We start from the raw sequence: 23,365 nt of genomic DNA, 5'->3' as shown, positions 1-23,365 counted from the left end.
ACCACAGCTACCACAGAGCCCACAGCTAACACAGAGCTCACCACTACCCCAAAGCCCACAACAACCACAGATCCTACAACTACTACAGCGCACACAACAACCACAGAGCCTACAACAGAGCCCATAACTTCCACAGAGCCCATAACTACCACAGAGCCCACAACAGAGCCCATAACTTCCACAGAGCCCATAACTACCACAGAGCCCACAACAACCACAGAGCCCATGACTACCACACAGCCTACAACTATCACACAGCATGCATCAACCACAGAGCCTACAACTATCACACAGCATGCATCAACCACAGAGCCTACAACTACCACAGAGCCCATTACTACCACTAAGCCCTCAACTACTACAGAGCCCACAAGGACCACAAAGCCCACAACAACCACGGTGCCTGTAACTACTACAGAGTCCACAACTACCACAAATTCTACAACAACCACAGAGTCTACAACAACTACAGTGCCCTTAACTTCCACACAGCATACAGCTTCCACAGAGCCCACAAGAATCACAATGCCTACAACTAGCACAGAGGCCACAACTACAACTACAGAGCCCTTAACTGCCACACAGCCTACAGCTCCCACAGAGCCCACACCTACCACAGAGCCCACACCTACCACAGAGCCCACACCTACCACAGAGCCCACAACAACCACTGAGCCCACAACTACCACAGAGCCCACAACTACCACAGAGCCCACAACTACCACAGAGCCCACAACTACCACAGAGCCCACAACAACCACAGAGCCCACAACAACCACAGAGCCCACAACAACCACAGAGCCCACAACTACCACAGAGCCCACAACTACCACAGAGCCCACAACTACCACAGAGCCCACAACTACCACAGAGCCCACAACTACCACAGAGCCTTCAACAACTACAGAGCCCGCAGCTATTACAGAGCCCAATACTACCATAAATCTCCCAACAACCACAGAGCCTACAACTTTCACAGAGCCCACAACCCCCACAAAGCCCACAACAACCACACTGCCCAATACTACCACAGAGACAACAACTACCAACATACCCATAACATCCTCAACTGCCACACCTATGAAAGTTTCTACAATTACTGTGATTTCAACTGTGCCTACAACTTCCAAAGTGCCCAACTCCATCACAGAGCCTGAACCTACCACAATATCCAGAAGTACCCTATTGAGCAATTCAACTATGATTATCAAACCTGGTATGTGTTATATATATATAAAAAAAAAGTTGTATACAGTGTCATTGTTTACCGATAATTACAGGAAGGGTCATTCACAGGATACACTGTTGGACTGAGTGTGAAGATCTCCTCTCTGAGAGCGCTGAAAGATGATGAGATCAGAGAAGTCTTAAAGAAGGTTTGTATCCCCTGTCTGGACAATCAACTGATGCCTGTATTCCTCTTGGTGATAATCACATAGCTGTTATTTCTGTGTTCTGTCTGGTCAGTCAGCTGGTGCCTGCATTCCCACTGGTGATAATCACATAGCTGTTATGTCTGGGTTCTGTCTGGTCAGTCAGCTGGTGCCTGGATTCCCCCTGGTGATAATCACATAGCTGTTCTGTCTGGGTTCTGTCTGGTCAGTCAGCTGGTGCCTGGATTCCCCCTGGTGATAATACATAGCTGTTCTGTCTGTGTTCTGTTTCCAGCTACGTGGGAAAATCCTCAGTCAAGGTTCCCAAGACACATTTACCGTACGTCTGAGAGCCATGCAACAAATCAGCCCCTGAAGGAAAGACACAAATTTCTGCTCGTTTGAGAAAGAAATAGTTATTCTTGCTCACCCCCCCAGTTTAATAGATTGAAAATTCAGAATCTCTTAATGTCATCTCACAGAATGATTGACACCCTTAATAAAAAGTTATGCAAAAGAACTGTATAAATCAACACAGACAATCTATATTATCATTCTCATCATGTAATTATATTGTACTTGATGAATTATTAAACAAAAATGACATGTCTTAAATATATTGCCTGTTGATATCATAGGCAGCATCCCATGTGCAACGATAATGGTGCTGGGCATTTTCCTATACATTTAACGATATGAGGTTGGAGAATACATTGAAAGGGATTTTCCATTTCTCTATACACATCCAGATCTTAGACATACTTCTGGCTGTGCTTATGGACTGACCTCTTTTACAGGTTTTTAATGGGATTCAAGTCCGGAAACTAAATCAAAATGTTGATTTATTGGTCAATTAAATACTTCTTGGTGGATTTCCATGTGTGCAGTGGGTTTGCCTTAAAACCTACAGAAGGGTTGTTCTTCAAGAACTGAGTTAGCTTTAAAACCTACAGACGGGTAGCTCTTCAGGAACAGGGTTGGTCACCTCTCCTCTAATGTGGCGGTTGAGTGAAGGAACCAGGCGCAGGCACACTGGCATTCAAATGTTGAATTTAATGAAAACAAGGAATGCAAAACATATATATATAACATAACAGATATAAAGTTAAGGGCTGAAGTATAACAGCAAAACAAAACTAAGACTCACCAGCAACGTGCAACATATAGCGACAATATCTGGGAGAACTGGGAGAAGAAGAGGGGAAACATTTAAACACTGATGGGATGATGGGGCCCCTGTGTGCATGATTATGGGAGACAAGATAATGAATGAGTCCATGGTGAGTTCATGAAGGGATGGGAACCGGGAGTGCACGGCACGATGGCGCTAGTCATCACTGTACCGTGACATCGCCATACACTTTTGTGTTCACTTGTGGTTTCAGTAAATCTATGTAATACAGTTTGCAAACCAAAACATTTAGATTTTTGTCCTACAAACCTTTCTGAACACCTGCCAGAACTGATTACATTCCAGTCTTCTTTGGAATGCTCCTGGAAGTCCTCAGTTTACAATTGAAAAACACCAATCATTCCCCACTCAGATTCCTTCACTAGAATAATTCCATGGTCTGTAATGCCTTGCCATTAAAAAAAGTTTAACTAGTACTGAGGGTGGCTTATGACCTACACCAAGACATTCTGTAGGGGTCAAGGGTCAGGTCTAGTGGGACTGGATGGTGTCACCTCAGAAACCAAATACATAGAATGGGTGTTATTCTATTTCGTAATACCTCTATGCATGTAGCTTTCTGATGCTGTACTAACAGTTGCGGCGTGACCAAGAAGGTTTGTGGTCAATAGGGTGGTGTGTTCAGAAAGCCCCAGCCCTCTGCATTAAAAGCCCTCTGTATCAGTGTCTGTGAAATCCTTTGTTTTTCCGTGTGACTGTGTAGCACTTGCCAATGTTGTTTGCTTTACAACCTCTTCCTCATTCCAAGTGTTCTCCTCCCGCCTCACCCACATATGTTGATTGTTCCGGGTGTTTCTACGCGCACGGATTAGATCTGATTGTGTGTGTTTGTGTTGGATGGTGATTCAGTGTGATTACTGGTTAATATACTCGCGTGTCTGCAACTGTATTACAATTTTGTTCGTACTCCAAGTTACCTGACAGACAGGCACCATGTCTCCCTCTCAGTTTCCAGCTCTGATGCTGCTTCTGGTCTCCAGCTCCTGGGCCTCATATTTCCATGGAGGGACCATGACCTTTAAACTCAGAGGGACCAACCCTGACGGAACCTACAGGGTAAGACGCTGGTAATGCTTCAAATTCAGTGTTCTTAAAGATGAAGTCCAGGACTATTGTGAATAACAAACTATTTCTTTACATTTCTTTTGAGCTAAATGGATAATCATTGTTTCACATGTGTATACTATATTGTTATCATTGTTTTATATGTGTATACTATATTGTTATCACTGTTTTATATGTGTATACAATGTTGTAATCATTGTATTATATGTGTATACTATGTTGTAATCATTGTATTATATGTGTATACTATGTTGTAATCATTGTATTATATGTGTATACTATGTAGTAATCATTGTATTAAATGTGTATACTATGTTGTAATCATTGTATTAAATGTGTATACTATGTTGTAATCATTGTATTATATGTGTATACTATGTTGTAATCATTGTTTTATATGTGTATACTATGTTGTAATTACTTTTTTATATGTGTATACTATGTTGTAATTACTTTTTTATATGTACATACCTTCTGAATCATTAAAATGTTCGATGGTTTAGCTTGGAAGCTTGATGCTTGTTATTCTGAGATAATTCTACTGAGCTCTTAATGTCACATCCACTTCCTTGTGTACATACCTGAGTAGTATCTTATTCTCCGGAACTCCCTAAAGAATAAAAATGTATTGCCTTCACCGAGTAGAACAACGATCACATTGTATCGACTCGAAACAACAATCTGACCTGAGCATTTATACATCCTAACTGCACTGTTGCAGGTGGAACTTCGCTACAAGACAGGCTTTCACTCCTGCCCTGACTCTGATCCCTTTACCTGGACGTGTGCCAGTGGAGACTGTGGAAATCAGACCAGTCTAGTAGTTCAGACAGTGGATGAGCAGACATCTGGAGACTACATCTGGTGTCAGAAAGAGGGAGTCATGACTCAAAGTGTCTCCAATAAGACCAACACTTTTGATCTGAAGTGAGTTTGTATTTGTGTCCTAAGTTCATTACGATACATTTCTGATTTGTGAAATATACATTTTACATTGATTAGAAGAGTTTTTGTTCAATGGGGTTGCAATTGGTAACAAACTGTTTTGTTCTATTTCTAAGAAATAGCATAAAAACTCATGAACACAAATAAACATAAAACACAGTGATACACACACACAATAAAACACTAGTGTTTAGGAACGGGTTTGTTTTGTGTTTACTCACTTTGCCTGTCTCCACTGTCTTTGTGTCTTTACAGTTATATCGGCGGTAATTGGATATTCAACCACAACAGCGTTGTTGGTTGGAGGCTGTTGACCCATGTGGATCTTGGGGTCAGGTCTGACACAGGGAAAGCCAACCGATCTCCCCAGACCACTGTCATTCCTCTGATGCGGTGAATAGTCCTAACTATTACTTTTGCTCACACATTTAAGTGTTACATAAAAGTATTTAATAAAGGTGTGAATCCCTTCCTTCTCTCTGCACTTCCACAGTGTCCCTGTTAATTGTCAGAGAGATTTCCAGTTTTTGAACTTTGACCCTGATGGGGATGAGGTCAGATGCAGATATGCAGAAGCTCCTGAAGAGTGTGTCACACTCAGTAACTTGTCTCTAGACTTCACCCTGGTTAGTACCCAAATAAAATGGTCCATTGTCAGGAATTAATTAGTGTGATTTTTTTGTGAGCATTGTCAGTATTATTATGATTATTATGTATTATTAATGGTTTCATTGAATAATACAGTACATGATTGAATTTTGATGATACATTATATGACTACTATACATACTATAAAGGTTGAGTGTCCAAGTTCAGTTGCATAACTAATTAGTGTAGGTGCTTCCCTCTATAGAAAGAATACCCAAATTCCCATCATTCTGATTAACGAAAAGGAAAAGGTTACTTTGTCTCTCTCGTTTCTTCATGCCACCAGTGCTTTGCCATTCTGCATTAGTTTCTTAGTGTCTGTTTCTCTGAAATTTGCTATGTAGGCAGATTAAGTACTGGGTCTTCAACAAAAGGTGCGGTAATCTAACAAACGGTACATTGAACTAATGTGTTGAGTCTTCTCTCTCTCAGGTGTCCTGCACATTGTCCTTTTCCAGCATCAGTAATACCACTGGAACGTATGTTGTTCAGATGGTGATGGAGGATTTTCCTATTCAGTCCATCTCTCTCTTCTACAATGACGGAACTCAATCTAACAGGACTTCTGGTGATACACTCAGCAAACTACCCGTTCACTTTGCAATAAGAGGTAAATATCTAGTACTTCCTCTATATAGAACAGTAGGTAAGTGTATACAATGCTGTCTGTACATTTTTATTTCACTGTTTATTAGAAAAGTGGAATTAAGATAAATTGACCAGATTGATCCTCCATGGGTTGTCTTCTAGTGGATCCCGCTGTTCCATCCTGTACAGAAGGGGACTACCTACCCATGTTCCTGTCTCCAACACCAGACCAGGGAGCAGTGCTCCTTGCCTCCACAGACCAACCACTGGAGATTACTGTCAGAGCTCAGGCTACCCAGTCCACGTAAGAGGATGGAAACCAGGAAACTATTCACTGGTCAAACGGTATTGTCAATCATGGGTGTCAGTCTTATTTCCTGGAGGGCCGGGTTCATCTGCACAGTCTCTCCTTTATTGACAGTGTGATGGTAATTCCATCGATCAACACTCTTAAATAAGGAAGTACAGAGACGAAATTCTCTAAGCACAAGTTAACCATTTCAATATTATTTGCAAATAAGAGAGACGCGTTACCAGTCCTCACCTGGCACAGCCAGAAGAGGACTGGTAACCCCTCTGAGCCTGGGTCCTCTCTAGGTTTCTTCCTAAAATTCGGCCTTCTTAGGGAGTTTTTCCTAGCCACTGAAATCCAACACTACTGATGTTTGCTCCTTGGGGTTTAAGGCCGGGTGTCTCTGTAAAGCACTTTGTGACAACTGCTGTTGTAAAAAGGGCTTTATAAATACATTTGATTGATTGATTGATTGACACGTCAAACGCTTACCAACATAATCGTCCGAGGAGTGTCTGACTCCATACATGCACAATCTGTATTTATTACAGTGAAAATGGGTGTGGTAAGTTGTTGCCCATCTGTCTTGTGTTACAAAGGCTTTACCCAAAGGGCGGGCTGTCCCCCCACCTTATCCTTCCTGCCATAATGTTCACTGTAGTGTTTACCTAAAAGGGGCCAACTGACCTTACTCCCCCCAAGGACCACATTCCTGAGGAACAAAAGACTGACACCCTTCTTTATCTAGGCAGGAGGACATGGCCCAAATACCTAATAATACTCTGATATCATACAGCCGTGTGTCACAATCAAAGTAAAGATCTACATACCAGCCAATGGAAAGACAGACATTTCTCAAATGCACCTTAGTTAAAAAGTTCCATAACAACAGCCAAGGAAAAAGAAATCTGCCAGGACACGGCCCTCCGAGAAGAGTGAGATGAACGTTTTGTCACCAGTGGCTGGCGGCCTGGCCTGGATCGAGATCTTCAGTGACTGTTTGTCTCTGTGTTGATATTTTCTATGAAAAATGTTTTTTATTTTTCCTGTGTCAAGGGCTACAGAGCTGTTGGTGAGTGGACCTCAGCGCATCACAAAGAACGCCCCCAGCCCAGGACTGTACCTTCTAAGATGGATGCCTTTTGAAGAGGATGAGGGAGGGTCTTATCCTGTGTGCTTCATCGCTCAGAGTGTAAACGGCAGGTCAGTCCACAGACAGTTTGACTTCAGACATATTGCTTGTAGATATATCGGTACCAGTGAGTTTGGCCTTGAGTATAGTGAGAACCAGAGTGTAAAGGTCACAGGGAGGAGAGTGTTAAGGTCACAAGGAGGAGATCTCTGCGGGTTCTGCTGGTTACAAAGTCACTGGCAGTGTGGTTACATAGAATTTTTTTTGGAATTGTTTCTAATACAGTATTTCTGCATCTTGCTAGGATTATAATGTAAGTTGTCACCATTGGTTTTAACAGTATGTGCATAGTTTGGTTGAGTAATGATTTAGAAGAACTGGACATAACAGCTGTTACTACTTCCGTCAATCTTCCCAGTTCCCTGTACCAATCGGAGCTGCGTTGTGTCATCATCAGTGTTGGAAACCAAAGCGGTGAGTATTACTACAGCATGTTCCCCTGAGAAGATTGATCCCATTTCTAGTGTTCTGGGATTGCCCCTGGTAGAGAGAGAGGCTCCTTTTTAGGAATTTCCGCACAGACCATGGGTTTGGCACAATTTTGAAATTCCAAAGAGGGCTGCGTGTACATTTCAAGGTGCCCTATGCAACTTAACACCACCTATCAGCAGTGAGTTGTGCATTGGTTCTATAAATCCTTTAGGATCTGACACTATCATTACTAACTATGAGCATACTGACCGGTCTGAAGCAGTGTCATCTCCAATCGTTGATTCTGGAACAATGAACAAAGACTTTTGTTTCAGTGGGGTTAAAGTTGATGGGCCCTTTCCATAACTACGGAACACAGAATAAAAAAAGTAAACAGCTAAACCCATCAAATGTCATCTGGGCTATGTATTGCGTTAGATGCAGTGTTACAGAGACTCAGTGATGGCTATCTTGCGAACATGAAACCATAACTGTGCTAGCTAGCGCTAGATGAAACAGAAATATGTACACTTCAACCAGCTTGTACAAGGCTAAATCTATCTAAAAGGCAGTATAATTGCAATATTCGCTTATGCATTAGCCAAGGTTTAGTCAAACAACCTAGAATGCATTTTTGTTTTTCTTAACATTTTGCAGAGAACACCAGGTTGTAACACTATTTTCTGGCAAGAAATGGAATCAAGGAGTGTCTGCTCCGACACCATTTAGCTGGTTATCTTATTGTCCGACCAAAGACTTTGGAGAAACCTTCATAAAACATATCTGCACTCATACAAATAAAATTAACAAGAACATCAAATGATTTTCTATGTAGTATAATTGTTTCTCTGTCATCAATCTACTAACTTACACATAGCTTTCCTTGACTATCTAGCCACCTAAATGAGGTGATGTAACCTACTTTTCAAGTAAAAAGGTAGCCAACACTACCATCAAATGAAAAATTGCTATCCCCAATGCCGATGTAACCCTGGCATTGGGGATAGTTTCAGGATTATTATTGTATATTTTAAATGGAAATGCTGCATAGGGCTCCTTTAATATAATCTTTAATATTCCCCTCCAAATCTACTTTGGCCGAATGGGATCGGTTCACTGTAAAAGATGTAGTTTGCCAGACCAGGTTTCAATGTTTTTACCTAATCCTGTTTAATAGGCCTATATCTTATTTATATTTTATTTAGTCCCTGTTTCACTTTTTTTGTTATAACTGTGTCATTATTTGCAAATGTGGTTTTATAATTTTTTATTTAAAAAACACATTTTATTATTACATTTTTAAAGCACAGTTTTCTGTTGAACAACTTATTTCAAATTACCAATCAATCAGTGAACGAATAATAATTAAACCAATGGATCAATCAGTCACCCCGTGTTTGTTTGTCTTTGTGCCACAGCCGTCACAACTACAGCTCACTCTACAATAACCCTTCCTCCGACAACACAAATCATAACCACGATGACCACAAATACATTTCCAACTACCATCCAATCAACTACAGCGCAATCCCCACAAACCCCTCAACTCACCAACCCACGCGCAACTTTCAGTCAAAACTTAACCACCAGTCTTACGATTGACCATGTGGGCAACGCACCAAAAAGCAGCATGACTAGTGAGTATGATGTTCACTTTTGTTCCTACATCTAAAATAGTGTGTGTGTATTTGTATGTGTGTGTGTGTGTGTGTGTGTGTGTGTGTGTGTGTGTGTATTCTAATTATTGTTGTTTTTTCCACAGAGCACATTGTCGTAGTGAACGTAATGCTTTCCTTTCCAAGACCAACTACGGATGAGTTCATCAGTAATGTGCTTTTACCAGTGGTCAGTCTCATTATGACACCTCCACTAGTTTGATATTCAGCTGACAGCAGGATTCTCAGGTCCTCTTAATAACCCCACTTCATTATGTGTGCGTGTTCTGTCTCCAGGTCCATCAGAAAATAACCAGCTATGGCTTTCCAAAACTCTTCACATTGAGCCTGATTGCAACTCACCCAATCAACCCGTGAAGGAGGGACAGAAATGTGTCTTGATCAAATAGTCCCTTGCGTCACGTGATCATATCGAAATTGCTAAGCTAGTATATTTTGGACTCAAGAACTGATCCGCTCTACATACAGGTGACCTCACTCTGCATCGGCTGTAACAACACAAATCGCCAGGTGTGTGTTTGTGTTTCCCCTCCTTCTGCCCTAATCACAGGTGTCCTTTATGTTCCGGATTGTTGTCGTTGGTGTGTCCCAACTGGCAGTCATCAGTGCTCATCTGACTGCTGAGGTGGACCAATCAGTGGACACTCCTCCTGATTGCACCACCTGTTCCCTTTATCCATTACTCAATCACATCACACATCCCCTGGTTTATAACCCCCCCCCCCCCCCCCCCCCCCCCCCCCCCCAAGAAAGACTATTTTTGCTTCATCCCATATAAGTTGATATAGACATAAACTTGTGAAACATACCCTTTTGATAGACAGACACTTGTTCATTCATACACCACATAATCTTAGTGCATACATCTCACTTTGTCCTGTTTCCTGTGAGTACTCTATGTATTGCTGTGATGTTTTGTTTGGTGTTGTCTAGTCAATTGTTTGCTGTTTGGTCACTGATTAACCTATGTGTTTTGTTTATATCTGGGAAAAGGTGATTTTTAGCAAGTCGCCCTTAGGCGTACACAAACTGTATGAAAACTGTCCACCCACTGTATTTTTCTATAGGTTAGTGGTTCGCTAAGCTGTTCTTGAGGCAGGCAAGTTCAGTTTAGGGGTTTTTGACTATATTATTTCATTCTTTGGATCCAGCTCAGCCCCTTTTCCCTAACCCATTTACTGTGTGTTCATCATAAACGTTTTATGTTTGACGGTAGCTTTGGTTGTCTTGTTCTCACTCTTCCTTCACACTATTACACTATGCATGAGTTTTATGTTACGGGTCTCTGTACCTTCCACCTTAGACTGCTAGAGCCACAGGGATGTATATTTTAACCTTCTGATCATTGTTTGGTTTTAAATCCAAACCTTTTCAGTAAATAGTTTCAAAAGGTGAAGAAATGCTTCACTGTCCCAATAATAAAAAAGGGCACTGTATCTCAGTTGAATGTGTTGACTATCATCTCTGGAAATCTGCTCAGTGACAGTATGAGAAGAGAAGTGTGAGAATAAGAGTACAATGGCTTCAAAAATGTGGGTTGATAGAGCTGCAGTTACAGTGACCAAGCGCCTGACATATACTGTGATAAGATCAGATTGGATCACACAGTCTCTCCCAAACAGGTTGGATCTCATCTTTCATTATTATAATCACATGTGGAATTGAGCCAAATACTTCTGCCTTTCTGTTGTGAATGGAAGGTGATTGGTCAGGTCGTATGACTGGATGGGATTGGAACATTTTAGGCCATTCTAATAACATTTTTAATATTTCCCTACTGGTGTGTTGTTCAAGTTCTTGGATTTAACTGGATTACTGAGGTAAACCAAACATTTCTATGCGCTACTTCCTGGTTGACCTTGCTGGAGAAAGATACCAACAGAAACAATGATACTGTCACGTTTCATAAAGGGAGGCAGAGGCAGGCGCAGAATTTGGAGGAGTTTCCTTTTAATAACCTCGAAGGCAATGACAACAGAAGGCCGGGCACTACGTGATACTTAGGGGTTCAGGAGGTCCGACAACATGACAAGCACAGAGGCACAGTGACCAACAGAGACAATGAGAAAATGGCCGAACTAAATACACAGACTGACGAGGAGAACAGAAACAGGTGGCGCCTAAACACAGGTGAAATGAATATACGGATTAACCGAAACAAGAACAGGAAAGACCATATAAGGGCAAGGACAAACAGAAAACACGAGGTGTTATCCACACATCTATAATAATGGACATATTACATAGGTTATAAGTTTAGGCATAAAGGTTATTGAGGTTAAGGTTAGGTTGTGATTAGATTAAAGTCAAGGTACTGTGTTCTTTATTGTATTGATTTTCCAGTCTAATCAACTGTAGGCACAAACAGAAGCTGTGACAGTCTCAACCATTTTGCTCCTTGTCGTTCTGCCTGGGATAACATGTATTCATAGCCCATTTATCAAAGTCAATGCGGTTGTTTAGACTGTCAAATATTGACCTGGCAACCCGTGATGGTGAATTGTACACGCCAATGTTTTCATCCACACCGGTTCTGTTGGGTCATTCCTTTGGACGTTGACAAACAGGCTAGGACAGGTGGGGGGGCCACCAAGTCTGGCTGCTGGTACGCCCCCCTGAACCTGCGGGGATGCGTAGACAGCTGCTACATAACATGTAACAACGTTGTCTGTGTGCATGTGAGGCGTTCGTCGAAATCGACCGCTTTGTGACCCCTCCCTCATTCCAATGCCTTTGTCGTTCCATGTACAGTCAGATTTCGAGAAGAGGGTGCTCCAAAGCGTTGATTACTGATTAGGCTATTGTTCCTGTGCATTGGAATGCAGGTGTTTTCACTTTCTCATAGGCACGCATGACTACTTGTAGCCCGGTGTGCATCTGGGTTGCCCGGGGGTTGTGCAGAAAAGGCAAGGACTCAGACAGAACCCGATCAGAAGACCCAGAGACACAGACAGGCACCATGTCTCCACCTCGGTCAGCTCTGATGCTGCTGCTGGTCTCCGGCTCCTGGGCCTCCCATTTCTACGGAGGAACCATGACGTATGACCCCAGAGGGACCAACCTGGACGGAACCTACACAGTAAGAGACACTGGTGGTGCTTCTTAGCCTTTCTGGCTCTCAGCTGGGAGACAGAGAGGCTCACATTTCTTCTGGCTGTCGACTTTGTAATAAAGCTGGGCATGGTAAAGCTGGGCACGAGTTACTTTGTAGTATTTAAGGTCTATTTTTGGTCATTTTAGGGCGAATGCCCCTCTACCCCAGTTCAGTCTTCAACCTTTATTATTTCATTATTATTAATGACCTGTGCCTTGGTAGATATTATTAGTGACCTGTGCATGGTAGATATCTTCCTCCAAAAGCCAGTGCATTTAATGGTCATTCATTTTTTTCCCCTGCCTGTCGATCACTGGAATATACCGTAAAAGACTGTTAAACTTGACAGCTATTACACGTCACTCTTCAAACAGTCGCCTAAACAAGCTGCCACTTAGTGTGACTGCTTAGCATCAGATCTGTACAAATGTTCTGCTTTATTTAGTGTAATTTAGAGATTATGTTTCTGAGCAACGTTGTTAATGTAGTAGTTTGAAGATGTACTGGATTAAGTAATTAACCAAGAAAAGGCTTGGTCTAGATAGTTTGCAGTGGTACTGCAGCAACCTCAACCGCAATGGGGGCCCACCAGTCCCAGACACGATGCAGACAACTCCTTTAGACAGAAGGGAAAGTGAATGTTAATTCATAGGTGAATATAATCTTTAATCCAGCTAGCTAGAAAGCTATTGGCTAGTTCGTTCCCAAACTAAAGATACAGATTTATTTTATTTTTTGACTGTTTGATTTATTAACATTTGTTAGCTAATTTGTGCATTTCATCATATTTGACAGATAGCTGTCAAATATATATCTGTGTTAAGACAGCCTGTTTACAGATGATATTAACAGTAAAATACAATTATTTTGACATTTTATATTTCCAAATATGAATTTGGAAATGTTAACCAGATGCATCTTAACCAGATGCTCTAGTCTTGTTAAAGTCTTGAAATTCTTCTATGGATCTGGTCTAAAATGTGCTGTTGCAGGTGGAACTTCGCTACAAGACAGGCTTTCACTCCTGTCCTGACTCTGATGGCTTAACCTGGACGTGTACCAGTGGAGACTGTGGAAATCAGACCAGTCTAGTAGTTCAGACAGTGGACCAGGAGATATCTGGAGACTACATCTGGTGTCAGAAAGAAGGAGTCATGATTAGGGTCTCCAATAACATGCACTCTTATGACCTGAGGTGAGTGTTTCTTTCACATACACTATATGATGTCCTGAGTTTTTGACGGTATATGTTATGTAGGTAATACATTTCCAAATTGCTGGAATACAGAGCCCAAAAACATAAAAATGTCTTATTGTCAATTTGTTTTTGAGTTCACTGTATGGCTCTTCCGTCCACTATTAGTTTTATGGTTCCTGGCCTGTTGCACAGTGTACAGTTCATATCTTGACTTCTGATGGACTCCTGTTGGCAACGCCATACTTTCCCAATTGTGAAAAAGAAAAAGCAATCAAAAAAAGCTCTAATATGGTGTTTCCCTTGTGGGGCAACTCTTTTGAGTGGAACCTTTTTGGGTTCCTGTTAGAAGACAATTACGTGTGACCAATATTAATACAGAAAAAAAGGCTGTCTCTCTGTCACTGTACTGAATCAAACTGATGCACTGTTGGATTCAGTTTTCAGTCACTGTGTGCTGCTCTCCCATTCACTTCATGTTGGGTGTTTGGTTGACATTAGAATGTTAGACAGCACTGTAAAACCTAATAAGTTCAGAATACTCAAAACGTTTGTGGAAACTGATTCCATCAAAATATTTAAGTCAATTACCTTAATTTTGTTAAGTAGGTAATTACTTAAAAAATACAATTTATTGGAACTTAATAGTTAAGATGTTTGACATTTTTATTTCAAGTTTACTGTAGATAAAAATATAGAAGAACATTATTTCCCAATATACATTTTCCTTTAAATGAACTCAAGTTACCACCCATGGCTGTATTTGTTAATGCCTGAGATGTGGCTATTGAACACATGAATTCCTTTTGTCAATTCCATGCAAACAGTTGTAAAATATTAAACTGTGAATACTTAACATATTCATAAATCCTTATTTTGAAGTCTTGTAAGCCCCCCACCACGAGCTTGGACTGTTCATTTCTGAAGATGTCAAAATATGCTGTGAAATGTCAGATTGAAATCCTAGCACAGTGGCTAGAACGTCATGTTAAATAAACATCCATGGTGTCGTACAGGTCCTGATCTGCATGTAGTGGGACGGTCTTCAGGATTATATCAACCATGGTGTCGTACAGGTCCTGATCTGTGTGTAGTGGGACGGTCTTCAGGATTATATCAACCATGGTGTCGTACAGGTCCTGAACTGTGTGTAGTGGGACGGTCTTCAGGATTATATCAACCATGGTGTCGTACAGGTCCTGATCTGTGTGTAGTGGGACAGTCTTCAGGATTATATCAACAATGGTGTCGTACAGGTCCTGATCTGTGTGTAGTGGGACAGTCTTCAGGATTATATCAACCACGGTGTCGTACAGGTCCTGAACTGTGTGTAGTGGGACATTCTTCAGGATTATATCAACCATGGTGGGGTGCAGGGGACTTCACTCTGGTTTCCTGGTCTCATGTTCCTCCACTGTTTCAGACCTTGCAGGGTCCACGGACTCACCCTGTCTTCCTCTCTGTGAAAGAAACAGGCCGACACAGCCAGAAAGGTTAATTTACAGAACAGATGTTCTCCTTGAATGAAACAGGCCGACACAGCCAGAGAGGTTAATTTACAGAACCTGTATATCAGGGCTGCCCAACCCTGTTCCTGGAGATCTACTGTCCTGTAGATTTACTCTCCCACTCTAATTTAGCACACCTGATTCTGATTATATGGTGGATGAAAATCTTAACCAGATTAAGGAATAGGGTTGGGCAGCCCTGCTGTACATAATTAACCCACATACCGTAAAATAAATAAATCTTAATAAAAACCATAAATCTTTTCACCATCAAGTGTTTCAGAACAGATTTTATTGTGATAACTAACCTTGTCTTTCTCCACTGTGTTTGTGTCTTTACAGTTATATCGGCGGTAATTGGATATTCAACGACAACGACGTTGTTGGCTGGACGCTGTTGACCCATGTGGATCTTGGGGTCAGGTCTGACACGGGGAAAGCCAACCGATCTCCCCAGACCACTGTCATTCCTCTGATGCGGTGAATAGTCCAACTATTACAGTTATTTTCTTGAAGTCATTTACTATTGAGTACACACATGCATTTGAAACACTGTAATAATTAAACATTTACAAATAAATCTCTCTCTTTTCTCTCCTCACTCTGCACCCGCACAGTGTCCCTGTTAATTGTCAGAGACATTTCCAGTTGTTGAACTTTGACCCAGATGGAGATGAGGTCAGATGCAGATATGCAGAACCTCCAAACGAGTGTGTCACAGCAAGTAACGTTACATCAAGTAACATGCCTCAGGACTTCAGCATACAACTGGTTAGAATCTCATTAAACTGCCTCTGGACTTCACTGTGGTTAGAGTCTAAATAAACTGCCTCTAGACTTCACTGTGGTTAGAATCTCATTAAACTGCCTCTGGACTTCACTGTGGTTAGAGTCTAAATAAACTGCCTCTAGACTTCACTGTGGTTAGAATCTAAATAAACTGCCTCTACACTGCACTCTGGTTAGTATCTAATTAAACTGCCTCTAGACTTCACTCTGGTTAGTATCTAATTAAACTGCCTCTATGCTTCACTCTGGTTAGAATTTAATTAAACTGCCTCTAGACTTCACTTTGTTTAGAATCTAATTAAACTGCCTTTAGACTTCACTCTGGTTAGTATCTAATTAAACTGCCTCTAGACCTCTCTGATTAGTATTTAATTAGACTGCCTCTAGACTTCACTCTGGTTAGAATCTAATTAAATTGCGTCTACACTGCACTCTGGTTAGCATTTAATTAAACTGCCTCTATACTTCATTCTGGTTAGTATTTCATTAAACTGCCTCTAGACTTCACGCAGGTTAGTATCTAATTAAACTGCCTCTGGACTTCACGCTGGTCAGTATCCAATTAAACTGCTTCTAGACATAACTCTGCTGAGTAACAAATTAAATTGCCTCTAGACTGTTTATTGTTTTGTATGATGTCCTTTAAAACGATCCAAAGTCACTAAAACAAACGCTACCAACAGAAGCAGTTTAGTGCCCATAATTTGGCCCTGTCATCTTAAGAGGTTTCTGGCAAGTGTCTTCAGATCTCCCGTGTCTCTTCCTGACTCCAGTGGTTTGCCATTCTGCCTTATTCTCTAAGTGTCTGGGTCTCTGACACAGGAGGCGCCTGGTAGGTAAGCAGGCATAGGAGGTGTGGTGAACCAACAAACGGTACATTGAACTAATGTGTTGAGTCTTCTCTCCCTCAGGTGTCCTGCACTTTGTCCTTTTCCAGCATCAGTAATACCACTGGAACGTATGTTGTTCAGATGGTGATGGAGGATTTTCCTATTCAGTCCATCTCTCTCTTCTACAATGACGGAACTCAATCTAACAGGACTTCTGGTGATACACTCAGCAAACTTCCCGTTCACTTTGCAATAAGAGGTAAATATCTAGTACTTCCTCTACATAGAAACATAGGTAAGTGCATACAATGCTGTCTGTACATTTTTATTTCACCGTTTATTAGAAAAGCGGAATTAAGATAAAAAAGACCAGATTGATGTGGTCCTCCATGGGTTGTCTTCCAGTGGATCCCGCTGTTCCGTCCTGTACAGAGGGGGACTACCTACCCATGTTCCTGTCTCCAACACCAGACCAGGGAGCAGTGCTCCTCGCCTCCACAGACCAACCACTGGAGATCACTGTCAGAGCTCAGGCTACCCAGTCCACGTAAGAGGATAGAAACCAGGAAACACTAGTCTAAGGGTTGGGTCAGTCACCAGTGCCATGACTCAATCTCTGAAAAAGGGAACCTGGATATTTGTCAGTTTGCACACAAGGTCCAAATGATATTTGGCTACCACATTCACTCACTTAGCCATCCGTTTATAAAAAAAGCTTTAGCTTCCCTCTAGGTTTCAAGTACAGATTGTGATGACAGAATTCACTAGATATGGACTGTTTTATTAGGTACCACTTGGTGGGACCATTGCGTTTGGATCTGGAAGTCAGAGACATTCGCTTTGAATGAGAGTCTCATCATGCCAAAAGGTTATTGTTCATTTTCTTTTTTTCCCTTCCTGTGTTAAGGGCTACAGAGCTGTTGGTGAGTGGACCTCAGAACATCACAAAGAACACCACCAGCCCAGGACTGTACCTTCTAAGATGGACGCCTACTACAGAGGATGGAGGGGCTTATCCTGTGTGCTTCATCGCTCAGGGACTGAATGGCAGGTCAGACTAATGACAGTTTGACTTGAATCTATGGAAAATCTTTTAAATGTACACTGTTATGCAACAACAAGAATGAAAAACATAACACGGCTAAACAGAGTCTGAAACATTTTGTCTTGACGTTCATTTTTATGACACTAAACTAACTAAAGTGTGGGCAACTTTGAAAGTCATAACGAAAAACTGTGGAGATTTTTTTCCCTACACTCCGTACTTTCAGAATGTAATTTACTAGTTTGTTGCTCAAAAAATGTGTCAATAAAAATGATTTGGTGGCTTTTGTCTCAGAAACATTGTGTCAATGTATGCAAAAAATTCCACTTCTGTCGATCTTCCCAGTTCCCTGTACCAATCTGAGCTGCGCTGTGTCATCATCCGTGTTGGAAACGAAAGTGGTGAGTTTTACTACTGCATGTTGCCCTGAGAAGATTGATCCCATTTCTAGTGTTCTGGTAGTCTCACTGAGGGACATTTTACAGTAGCCCTTAAAGTATTCTTTTGTATCAGTAATTGTCAGATCAACCAGTGATTGCCTGGTAATGTGCATAGGCACCTGTGCCAACAACATATGTATTTTCCTCCCAGTGTACAGACTTTCTCACATTTCATTTATTATTGCTTTATTCCACTGTGAATTCTACAAAACAATCTTTAAGTGCAGGTAAGGTCCAGTAACGGAAGACAATCTTCTGTCACTGGACCTTACCTGCACTTAAAGGCCTCATGGAGCAATGTTACCCTATTCTGGATGAGGTTGTTATTACAGTTCCTGTAGTGGAATGAAACAGTTTTTGTGGAACTCCATGGTGATATTTTTTAAATATAATTTACATATATGCAGAAAAAATATTTGATTAATCAGGCATTCATGGTAATTTATTGATCACTAAAATTTTTATTTTAGAAAACTAAATAGACATTGTTTATTGCATTTGGACCATTTCAGTTGGTTTGGAACTTGATTTTAAAAACTGAAGAAAATAAAACCTTTTTATTTTGCTGTGGCGGGGGGTTATAGAGAGGATAGTGTTCTGTCACACCTCTACTTATTCACTAGTCTGGTCAAAACGTCTATCTATGTCATGCTGATGACATTTTGAACACTACTTTGGCCATCTAAAAATACATTGCATACTCAGAATTTCATTTCGTACTCTGAATTTCTTCTCTGAATTTGTCAATATAACATACATATTATGACAGCCAAGAAGTTATTTTTGTGAAAATCGATGATAAAAGACTTCATCATGACTGTGGGTTGCATATATAAAGAAAAACACATCTCAATTTCCACTGTAAATATAATGGGGAGAACTGCTGATTTTGCAGGTTTTCCCACTTACAAAGCATGTAGAAGTCTGTAATTTTTATCGTAGACACTGTTCAACTGTGAGTGACGGAATCTAAAATTTTTTATTGAAAAATCATACAATGTGATTTTCTGGATTTTTGTTTTAGATTCCGTCTCTCACAGTTGAAGAGTACCTATGATAAAAATTACAGACCTCTACATGCTTTGCAAGTAGGAAAACCTGCAAAATCGGCAGTGTATCAAATACTTGTTCTCCCACTGTATATCTTAAATATATCCAATGTTTCATAAGTTTTATAAAAAAATCTAAATTGTGTATTTGGCATAAAGCAGATTGCGTCATGAAATTCAATGCAATGACGACTGAGGGATTTAATACCTTACATACCTGCTGTATCATATTTGATACACACATTATCAACACAATTTTACTATAAAATAAGGTACAAAATATTAAGTAATAATAAGTTGCTTCAACACAGTAAATATTCATATAGAAATATTACTAACAATAAAAATGTTATTCTTACTGTAACTTTTTCAAAATTAGCAAAGAGTTCCCTATCAAAAACGGGTGTGTCGCTATATGAAAGCAGACATTTTTGATCGGTCATTCAAAAAGCCCGCTTTTGCCTGCAGTGCACAGACTATCCACCAGGGGGAAGAAGACATGTATCAGATTGCATACAACAGGTTCTTAGTGAAAGTGTTGATCATGTTGACGACGTAGAGGTTTTGATACACTTGGCGTTACAGGGTTAAGTTGCACTTTTTCAAGTGATTCAGTTAAAATACATCGACAACCGACAGAGAGACAATCAATGTCACAGACAAGTATATGAACTAATCTAATCATTCCACATCCGTCATTACGTTCCTGGTCCAACCGCTGTTACCACAGGTGTCTAGATAGACGTCCAGACAATGTCTGATTCAGGATTGATGTCTGTGGTATCTGAAGCTCTTGTTGTCCCAAATAACCAGACTCCCCTTGACAGTGGTCATGTCATATCAATGCCAGCCACATATAAGCGACAGTATATCCATTGTACATGATTGTAACCATCTTAATGGTCAGTACTAATAAATATATATATATATTTTTTTTTTTCAGTACTAATAAATAGACATCTTTGTCTGTTATTATACATTTAGCATTACATTGGTCGGTAACTGGACATATATCATTAGGTGTCTCTAATTGTGTATGTAGTACTACGTTTCAAGTAAGAATAAGAATAATACATTTTATTTGGGGGACGCCTTTCAAGACAATCAGGGACATTTTACATGAGGACTGGGCCTACAGTTGCATATTGTGCTTAGTCTATTCATGGGCAATGCCATTGAATGTTCTCAACTTGAAAAGTTCAAAATACATGCTAACATTGTTTGACCAATGCTTCAAATTTTGTCTGAACATTGTACACATTTATGTCTGGATGTGTAATATGTTTTTTTTATATTAGCCTAATCTATAAGTAGAATATTATACATTTTATCATATCAGTCATCAATGAAATTCTCATTTGAAAGTGAGTGTTTTTTAAATAACATTTGGCACAAATTGACACATACGTAACACATATCACCATTTTCTGTGAACCAATTTGGCTTGACAGCTCCAGTTTTACAACTCTCCACTGAAAATTGGAGACTGCATCTTTGACGAAAACATTAATTGATCAGCCAATTTGTTTGTCTTTCTTTGTGCTACAGCTCCTACATCTACCATTCCAAACATAACCACCAATCTCCCAGCCATCTTAACTACCAATCCCACAACCACCTCAATCACCAATCCCACAACCACCTCAATCACCAATCCCACAACCACCTCAATCCCCAATCCCACAACCACCTCAATCCCCAATCCCACAACCACCTCAATCCCCAATCCCACAACCACCTCAATCTCCAATCCCACAACCACCTCAATCCCCAATCCCACAACCACCTCAATCCCCAATCCCACAACCACCTCAATCCCCAATCCCACAACCACCTCAATCCCCAATCCCACAACCACCTCAATCCCCAATCCCACAACCACCTCAATCCCCAATCCCACAACCACCTCAATCCCCAATCCCACAACCACCTCAATCCCCAATCCCACAACCACCTCAATCCCCAATCCCACAACCACCTCAATCACCACTCTTCCAGTTACCTCTACTACCATTACAACACTGAGCAGCAGGTCTAGTAAGTATGGCGTTCACTGGTTGTTCAAACTCCAAAAATAATGTGTGCATATGTGTTTGTTAACCATTTTGACTGTTTCTACAGGACACATACTTGTAGTGAGCATAAAACTTTCCTATCAGCCACTGCTTACAGGTTTGCTCACAGATGCAAACATCACAACAGAAGTCTTACCACAAGTCAGTATCACTCCACCATGTCAGATGGTTTCACATTCAACCAACTGCGGGATTCCCCTCAGATCCTCCTGATAATCATATATCTGTTGTGTCTGCTTGTTCAATTTCCAGATCCGTGATCAACTGATCACAAACGGGGTGCCAGAGAGCTTCATCACACTGAGGCTGATAGCAACTCATGATGTCAGATCCTGAGTGAGGGGCAGGAATTCGGCTTACGTTTCTTTCACTCGCGGTGCCTTCAGAAATTATTCAGACCCCTTCACTTTCTGTCTTTCTGTTTCTGTCAATCTACACACCCACATAAAATGCTAAAAACCTTTGTACCATTTTTCCATTTTATTAAAAATAAAAATCAGATATCTTATGTACATATTCAGTCCCTTTGTTCAGTACTTGAGAAGTGCCTTTGGCAGCAATCAATCCAGTTTATTTCCTAAAGCCCTTTTTACAACAGCAATTGTGTCAAAGTGCTTATATAGACACCCAAGAAACCCTAAACCGCAAGCAAAAACATGGTTTGATTCACAGGAAAAACTCCCTATGAAGAAACTTAGAGAGGAATCAGACTTCTGGCTGTGCCGGCTGAAGATTACAAATGATAATAATTAATAAATGCATGTGGGCTGTGTCCAGTGTCTATAAACAGATCACAGTCTCATTGGGTACGTCTCTACCAGCTTTCCACACCTGGATTTTGGCAGTTTCGCCCATTCTTCCTTGCATATCCCTTCAAACTCTGTCAGGATGAGTAGCGTCAGTGAACTGTGATCTTTAGGTGTCCCCACTCAGGGACATCCACAGACTTGGAGTGCTGAAGGCTTGGAGTACTGAAGCCATTCCAGCGGGGTCTTGGTTGTGTGCCTCAGATTGTTGTAATGCTGAAAGATGAATCTTCGCCCCAGTCTAAGGTCCTGTGTGCAAGGGTCATTCTGGCAGTTTCACCCATCTTGGAAGAAAAACTCTGAAGCCCTGGTAGAGTGGCCATTGTGATTTTCATTACTTACCTCACCAAAGCACTTCTTGCTTTGTTACTTAGTTTGTCCAGACTGGCAGTTCTAGAAAGAAATCAGGTTGGAGACCACCACAATGATGGAGCCCACCATGCACCTCGGAATTTTCAACAGGCCCACTTTAGCAATTATCTTTTCAAGTAAACAAACACTCAGTACTTGCATTAATACCTCAGTGAAATTCAGTGTTGTTTTGCTTCTCTACCTTGACAAGATACAATCCTGTTTCCCCCCTTCAAATTAACACTCAATACAATCTGGCTACCTCAGTATAAATTGTCAATCTGCCTGCCCCAACACCAGTTGTCAATCTGCCTGCCCCAACACTAGTTGCTTACTGTTGTTTGAGGCTGGGTATCTGTATAAGCATTTTGTGACAACTGCTGATATAAAAATAGAGTTGTAAAGAAAATGGGACTGATTTGTCTATATGCATTGAGATTCCCGAGGTTTCCATGAGAACTGAAGCAAATTAGCGAGGCTAGGATTTATTTTCTCTCTTTTGGTAATTTTTAAGAAAGTATAAGGTTGGAAAACACAATTAAATAGATTATTACCATAGCCTAAATTGACAGGGAGCGTCATCCTTTATCTGGGGGTATCCCCCATTACGAGTGATTTGTGTCTGCCTGGGTAATCTCTGGCCACCTGGATGTAGCAATTATTACATTGCCTGGTCGAAAATATTTGAGCCACATTCGATAAATTATTTTTATAGACAAGAATGTTTTTTTGAGTGGGACACAAAATGTCCCACTCAAAAAAAGAATAGCCTACATAGAAGGATTATTTCTAAGCACACAG

At 40.9% G+C, this 23,365-nt stretch overlaps 2 protein-coding genes and 1 long non-coding RNA gene across 3 annotated transcripts; all 3 read left to right on the top strand.

Annotated features, from left to right (window-relative positions):
* The first annotated feature begins 731 nt into the window (after positions 1 to 731).
* LOC117594709 lies at positions 732 to 1,903 on the top strand. The gene is made up of 3 exons (XR_004575924.1): positions 732 to 1,216; positions 1,297 to 1,376; positions 1,669 to 1,903. It is a non-coding gene; the product is annotated as an uncharacterized LOC117594709 (long non-coding RNA).
* Positions 1,904 to 3,397: 1,494 nt separating this feature from the next.
* Positions 3,398 to 10,070, top strand: LOC105029980. Its single transcript, XM_013134668.4, has 11 exons — positions 3,398 to 3,621; positions 4,352 to 4,557; positions 4,831 to 4,968; positions 5,069 to 5,201; positions 5,656 to 5,833; positions 5,974 to 6,115; positions 7,160 to 7,306; positions 7,654 to 7,709; positions 9,125 to 9,343; positions 9,469 to 9,551; positions 9,659 to 10,070. The coding sequence occupies exons 1-11, from the start codon at positions 3,499 to 3,501 to the stop codon at positions 9,737 to 9,739; spliced, it is 1,506 nt and encodes a 501-aa protein (XP_012990122.2). The 5' UTR covers positions 3,398 to 3,498; the 3' UTR covers positions 9,740 to 10,070.
* Positions 10,071 to 12,153: 2,083 nt separating this feature from the next.
* Positions 12,154 to 21,893, top strand: LOC105029979 (mucin-5AC). The gene is made up of 11 exons (XM_029121042.2): positions 12,154 to 12,461; positions 13,469 to 13,671; positions 15,522 to 15,659; positions 15,797 to 15,950; positions 16,880 to 17,057; positions 17,204 to 17,345; positions 17,706 to 17,849; positions 18,189 to 18,244; positions 20,881 to 21,369; positions 21,454 to 21,548; positions 21,660 to 21,893. Exons 1-11 carry the CDS (start codon positions 12,234 to 12,236, stop codon positions 21,741 to 21,743), a joined length of 1,911 nt encoding a protein of 636 aa, XP_028976875.2. The 5' UTR covers positions 12,154 to 12,233; the 3' UTR covers positions 21,744 to 21,893.
* Positions 21,894 to 23,365: the final 1,472 nt, after the last annotated feature.

This window comes from Esox lucius, chromosome 7, assembly GCF_011004845.1.
Source record: "Esox lucius isolate fEsoLuc1 chromosome 7, fEsoLuc1.pri, whole genome shotgun sequence".
In the NCBI taxonomy this organism is placed as follows: Eukaryota; Metazoa; Chordata; class Actinopteri; order Esociformes; family Esocidae; genus Esox; species Esox lucius.
The sequence above is the reverse complement of the archived record's forward strand: the minus strand, read 5'-3'. Positions and strand labels throughout refer to the sequence as shown.

Excerpts from the sequence above, each read along its gene's own strand:
- LOC105029980 (XM_013134668.4), top strand. The coding sequence starts at position 3,499 with ATGTCTCCCTCTCAGTTTCCAGCTCTGATGCTGCTTCTGGTCTCCAGC. Across the intron at positions 3,622-4,351 it reads ACCCTGACGGAACCTACAGG|GTGGAACTTCGCTACAAGAC; the intron begins GTAAGACGCTGG and ends GCACTGTTGCAG. Across the intron at positions 7,710-9,124 it reads CAGTGTTGGAAACCAAAGCG|CCGTCACAACTACAGCTCAC; the intron begins GTGAGTATTACT and ends TTTGTGCCACAG.
- LOC105029979 (XM_029121042.2), top strand. The coding sequence starts at position 12,234 with ATGACTACTTGTAGCCCGGTGTGCATCTGGGTTGCCCGGGGGTTGTGC. Across the intron at positions 12,462-13,468 it reads ACCTGGACGGAACCTACACA|GTGGAACTTCGCTACAAGAC; the intron begins GTAAGAGACACT and ends GTGCTGTTGCAG. Across the intron at positions 17,346-17,705 it reads GCTCAGGCTACCCAGTCCAC|GGCTACAGAGCTGTTGGTGA; the intron begins GTAAGAGGATAG and ends TCCTGTGTTAAG.